Below are 6323 nucleotides of genomic sequence, written 5' to 3' on the forward strand. Positions count from 1 at the left end.
GTGAAGCATCTCTCCTCAGCTCAGGTGCAAAGGCTGTAGCTCATTAAAGGAGATTTTGAGCCTAACCTTAATACTCTTAACATTTTTGGGTGCAGTTTCTATAGTTACTTTAGGGTTACACATTTCCTTAGTTGCCTGACTGTTCCAGTGCAAATTTTAGTACTTTAGCATGCTGGGAAAAAAAAGTCAACTAGGACAGGTGTGTGCAACCTGCCCTTGTTTTGCATTAAAGACTGTGAGATTAGAGTTTTCCTTCAGGCTTTTGGAAAGAAGTAGAAATGGAGGGAGAAGAATTTTGGAATAATGAGGATAAATGTAATATAAACATCTGTTGACAGGCACTGCAAGGGAGATTCTTCCAAACAGGAAGGGTAAGACTGAAAACAGCTAGCTGCAAATGGCATGATTGCCCCAGAAGGCAGCAGTTAAGAGTTAGGAGACGTGGTGTTGCCACTATAGGTAGAAATCAAAGCAGTCCTTAGGCAGTGTTTCAGTGAAATGATAATAAGGCCCATAATTATTTTAAAACGGAGCAGTTGGCTACCGTTTAGGAATGGGGCAGACATTTGGGGAAGGGCAGTGCAGCGGGAAGTGGGCTGGGTAGCCTGGCGAGGTGGGCGAGTTCAGATGGTGTCTGTGCTTAGGAACCGCTCCTGTAACCTGAAGAGTTCTTCCCCGCCCTTTCCCTAGAGAGGCTTCCCCTCAGCAGGGGGAGTTTTTCTGACGTGCTGCCTCGGTGCTGCTCCAAAGCGAGCTGAGGACAGAGGCGGCGGGGGCCGGGCTGGCCCGGCCCGATGAGGTGTGTGCACCGTTACAGGAGCGTGTGAGACGGGCTGTAACACACGGTACCCTGTTGCTCTCTGCAGGACTGCTGTGATGTGCCTTGTCCTGCCTGCTCTTTGTGCAGCTGCTGGCATGACCTCTGGCTGTGGTCAGGATGGGCACACATCCCATAGTGCGCCCAAGGGGCATCCCAGCCCCACGCTGCCCGGCAAACACAGGGACTGGGGTAAGTCCTACTACGGAACTTGGTCTGCTCGCCGGTCTGCAGTTCCCCAGCCCGACTGTGCAAACTCACACGCGGGACGTGGCTTTTCCTCCCCCCGCTGGAAAACTGCATCAGCACAGGGGTGTCCAAAGGGTGCTCGACCCCATGGCAGGGGCGGCCGGAGCGTCCCGCCAGTGACCAGCGGGCTGTGGTGTCCCACCCGCGGCCAGGGCCGGTGGTGCCCGGGACACACGCAGGGCCCGGGGCAGCCACGTGGCTGCCCAGCCCGGGGGCGGGGCCTGCTCATGGCCGCTCCCCCAGCCCCGCCCCCGCCCGGAGCCGATACCCTGCGCCGACACGTCAGGGCTGCCGGGTCCTGGCAGGCGAGTAAACCGGATTAGACCCTTCCCCGGCGGACTCACGGCGTTTCTATGTCTTTATGCAGACAAAAAAAAAAAGTCAGAATCTGTAATTTAAACCTGGTAGCAAGTTTCTAGTGCTTTGCTTAGTTTGTCCCTTTAGAAAGGGATCTGTTTCCCCCTGTCAGGACGCGCAACCCATTTCCGTTTCCGCCTTCGTGTCGGTGTCGGTGTGGGAGCGCGGCGGCGGCGGGAGCGAACAGCGCCGGCAGGGAGCAGCGGGGCCGCGGCCGCCCCGGGACCGCACGGCGGCCATGGAGACGCTGTACCGCCTGCCCTTCGCCGTGCTCGAGTGCCCCAACATCAAGCTGAAGCGGCCGAGCTGGGTGCACATGCCCTCGGCCATGACCGTGTACGCGCTGGTGGTCGTGTCCTACTTCCTCATCACCGGAGGTGAGGCCGGGCCGGGCCGGGTGAAGGGGAGGCCCCGCTCTCGGAGCGGCTCCCCCTCGGTCCTGTCCCGGGTGGCAGAGCCGCGGCTGAGCCCTGTCCGAGCCCGAACCGCCCTTAGAACACGAACCTGGGCATCCCCCAGCGCGCCCGCGGGGTCGGGGCGGCTCTCGCTGCTGTGAGTCCAAGTCGGTGCTTGCTTTCCTTCCCGCAGGAATCATCTATGACGTGATCGTGGAACCTCCCAGCGTGGGCTCCATGACAGACGAGCACGGGCATCAGAGGCCGGTGGCTTTCTTGGCATACAGGTAAGAGCCCTGTTCCCGCCAGCGGCGTGCTGCAAATGCCGAAGCTCAAGGGAATAAACCCCGTCTTGCCGAGCTGTGCATCTGTCCCTTCCCTTCCCTTCCCCTCCCCTGCAAGGCAGGAGTTGATTTATATCAGTTCTTGGTTTGCCAAGAACTATTTTTTGTGTTTTACAAAAACCCCACCCAACCAGCATTGAAACTAGTGGAAATAAAACGACTTAGTCCTAAAACTTTTAAAAATGAAATGTCTGGTAAAAATAAATTGTTTTGGGCTGGAGGTACTTTGGAGGTACTTTTTTTTTTTTTTTTTGCTAGTCAGGTTGAGCTTTATACTGGATGCATTTGATCAATTTTTCTTGCAGAATATGTAATGTTTGGGAAGCTTTCGTTTCTTACGTTTTAAACTCTGGGGTACTTGGGCCTCTGGTGGGGAACATTGTTACAAATGTGTAACAACAGGGTCTTCCTTGTGCCCTTGGCTTCTATTACTGAAAATGAGCTAGAGACTCGTGGTAACAAACTGGTCTGAAGGGAGTTAAGTCTACTTTTTTAACTGGGGGGATCTATGTATGTGGAAACAAATAATGATTTTTATTGAATACTAAAAAGTTGGTTGAATCGGTGAGGTCTGTGACATGGTTGATGTGACAGATTTTGGCTTGGACTAGATCTGTACTTCAGACTGGGTTGGATTGTTGCAATGTTGGTGAATCAAGTTGCTGCAGGGAGTTGTTAGCACTGTCACTTGTCAGTGTAAACAAGACAAGAGAAGATAAACTTGTTTGTTTCCAGGATATGAAGCAGTAATGATAATCTTTATTTCTCTATGACCATCCACCATAGTTTCATCAATGCCAGGTTTATGAGGTTGCTATTTAGGAGGATGGGAAAATGGCTTAGTGACTGTGGGAAGCAGGAGACTCATGATCCAGGTGCAAGATTCTTTCTGCATCTCAACTTCCTCACTCTCCATCTCTTTCCACTTGTAAGAAGGAGGTGCAGCTGCCTGGGCTGACAGAGAGCCCCAAGGGGCACCCCCAGGCTGGTCCTGCAATGGATCCATGCAGGCTCAGCAAGCAGGCAGCAGAACATCCTGCAGGATGTGTGCTGGAGCCAGCAGATGTGCTTCCTGTGCTGCTGTTGTGCTTTGAGTGGAATTTGTGCTGAGAGGAGGATTGAGGCAGTCCTGCCTGAACATGGGCATGGAAATAAGGAGGTGGTGGTGCCATGCCTTGGGATCATCTGTATAACCTGGGAGCTCCTTGGACTAGGTGGTTCTGCAATCCAGTGAGCTGGGTGGTAGCTGTTGGTATGCACAAATATGTATAAATCCTCCTGAGTGCTGCACTGGGCACCTTGCAGACTCTCAGTTCTGGACATTAATGTTTTGATTTACTTGTATAACATTTATTACATTTTCCTACTTATTTTAGTTAGAAAGTCAGCCATCAAATTTAATCATCATGTGTGCTTGTACAGCTATAACATGTTAAGTAGATAGGATTTGAAATGTAAATAATTTCTTTAATCTTTTTCTGACTATTTTTACTTTTTTTTTCCCCCCTTTAGAGTAAATGGGCAGTACATTATGGAAGGCCTTGCATCCAGCTTCCTCTTCACAATGGGTGGCCTAGGATTCATAATTCTGGATCGATCCAATGCACCAAACATCCCCAAGTTGAATAGGTTTCTTTTGCTCTTTATTGGATTTGTGAGTGTGCTTTTGAGCTTCTTCATGGCCAGAGTTTTCATGAGGATGAAATTACCGTAAGTGGTTTAACTATCTTATATCTTTCAGTCTTTGTTCTCTTTTGAGGCTCATGTGTGCTGTGTTAAATTTAGGAATAACAGAAATTATTCAGCTTGAATATAAGTTGCCTTTTCCACTGCTTTTTTTTTTTTGAACAAGCTACCTTGAGTGAGGTGGGGTGCTTTGGGAGTCAGCTTTCTCTAAGATCATGCTGTAGTTAAAAAAGGGTGACAGTTAGAAAATATGATTACTGAGTCTGACTTGCTCAGTGTACCTTAAAATTCACTGTATGTACCAGTCAGGTAAGTAGCTACAAAGTAGGCCTTTGAGGAATATGGAACTGTCAAAGTACTGTAGCTTTCAGGCTGTGCAAAGTCCAAATGCAGGTTTTCCAGTTTTCTCCCTCCTTGTATTTTTCGGTCTATTTAATTTAGAATACCTGAAACCTGATGTTTAGAGTTACTGGTAGGTAATTTTTGGAGTAGCTCCATGAAGTGTTGAATTAATAGTGACAGTCATTCTTCTATTCTTGAGTACTTTTTTTGGCCTCTGCAGAGTACTTTAAAAAAATTGTTTCATAACACACAAGTGATGGTTTCCCTGGCAGCAGGTACCTGGATAAGGACCTACCCTATATTTTCTTGCTTCATTGATGCTCTGTGGGTTTTTTGCTTCACTGAGTACGTGTGTCTGTACAACAGTTCTCATTCTGAAATTCATGAAAAGAACAGGGCTTCAGGGAAATGGAAGAGAAAGAGACAACAGATTGGTGTGAAGTGTCAGAAAAGATCAGATTGTATTGAATATCTTAACACTTGTAGTTTGCGTAAAGGGCAGACAAAAAGAACATTTCTTAGGGCATAATGTGGGCTTCAAAAATTCCAAACAATTACCAAAGTTGGATCAAGAACATTGCTAATGCATTTTCAGAGTTCATTGAAGAAAACCAGCTGAGGAAGGAGTGGGTAGTTAAGATGACCAAAGATCCTTGATCAGCAGAAGCTTTTGCAGTCTTAAATTTTGGTTTGTGTGCCTCTTGATTTTTGAGGAGTGCTGCCTATGTTTGCTAACTTTTTGTCTAAATTAATTTTCTTTCTGTAGGGGCTACTTGATGGGTTAGTACCTCTTGTGCTGTGTGAAAGTTCGAGCTGAATTTCCTCCTCTTCACGAAGTATTTTAAGAAGAAACAGTAAGAAATGAGTTCCATAGTCACCATCAACAGCAGAGAGACCTGGCCACGAGAAACAACTCGGGAAAGAGTGCTTTCTCTGCAAACAAACTGGCACTACCAGTGGCTGATCTGTAGTTTTCAAGCAATGTTTTATCATTTCTGATGTAGAGCTTTTGAAAAAGAGAAAGTTATATAGCTGAGTATTTCTTTTATATTCCATCTCAGTATGAAGTAGAGAACCTACCTTTAGCTCTACCTGAAATGAGTACTTGCCATTGACGGTTCTTTGTTGCAGGTCTGTCTCCTCTTCCTGGTTTGGGACAATTATGTATGTGAATCAGAGAAGAAACACTGAAAACATTGATTTCCAAGTTGTAATCAGAAAATTAGTAACTTTGGATGCTTTACAGCCAGAATACAATGTGTCTGAAATTATTGTGAAGGCATCTTTGGCCTTGATATTAATGATATTAATGCTCTATGTGAGCAAATCCAGACATGCACTGGGAAGGGCAAACTGTATGAATGTGCATTTTTTTAAAGAAAAAGTGTACAAAAGGAGCCAAATAAAACTTATTTTCTAAAAAATTATTTTAAATTTGTGCAACTTGTAAAGCTTTTCCTTGTTTGTATGGACTGTTCTGCATTCAGACATGAGGTGCCATACCATGACCACGTAATTTCAGCTTTGATTTTCATTGTTGGATAATGATTTTTTTTTTTAGTATCAGGGACAAGAAACCTCATTTTCCATGAATTTGTACTGTATGCAAACAACATGCTGTTATCAGTAGCCAAGAACACTTACTTCTGAAGCTGCTGCTTTTTTGTGTGAGGCAAAGTTCCAGTTTGATACATCTTAATTTTAAAAGATTGAGTGTTGCTGAAATGTTTTAATTCAAGTAATGTATTGCATTTTGGGGGAAGGACAGATCCCTCTGAATCACCATAAATGTCTTTTTTTGCAATTCATATGTGTTTGAAGCACTATTTTAATCAGTACAATAATATAAAGTAGAAAAGTTATTTATTCCTGTAATTGTGAAGTAAGCATTACTGTTCACATACTAATCAAATATCTGTGCTAGTTGTTAATCATCTGCCTTCAGGATATGTCACTTCCACTGCCACATCCTTACAAACGATGGGACACTTTTGCATCTGTTCATCTTACATGTTTGTCATTAAGATTTAAGGTAGTTTGAGCTGTTTTATGAGGCTCATAACTGCAAAATTTCCAGTCTTTTTGACACAGTTATTTTTGGTCACTGGTTTTGGTGAGACATACCCTTACCTT

The 6323-nt window shown here is 45.6% G+C and overlaps 1 protein-coding gene across 1 annotated transcript; it reads left to right on the forward strand.

Annotated features, from left to right (window-relative positions):
- Positions 1 to 1543: 1543 nt before the first annotated feature.
- On the forward strand, positions 1544 to 5617 carry OSTC (oligosaccharyltransferase complex non-catalytic subunit). The gene is made up of 4 exons (XM_064712283.1): positions 1544 to 1800; positions 2012 to 2105; positions 3675 to 3872; positions 4957 to 5617. The coding sequence occupies exons 1-4, from the start codon at positions 1662 to 1664 to the stop codon at positions 4973 to 4975; spliced, it is 450 nt and encodes a 149-aa protein (XP_064568353.1). The 5' UTR covers positions 1544 to 1661; the 3' UTR covers positions 4976 to 5617.
- The last annotated feature ends 706 nt before the right edge of the window (positions 5618 to 6323 follow it).

The sequence above is a fragment of the Zonotrichia leucophrys genome, chromosome 4 (genome assembly GCF_028769735.1).
Source record: "Zonotrichia leucophrys gambelii isolate GWCS_2022_RI chromosome 4, RI_Zleu_2.0, whole genome shotgun sequence".
Lineage (NCBI taxonomy): Eukaryota > Metazoa > Chordata > Aves > Passeriformes > Passerellidae > Zonotrichia > Zonotrichia leucophrys.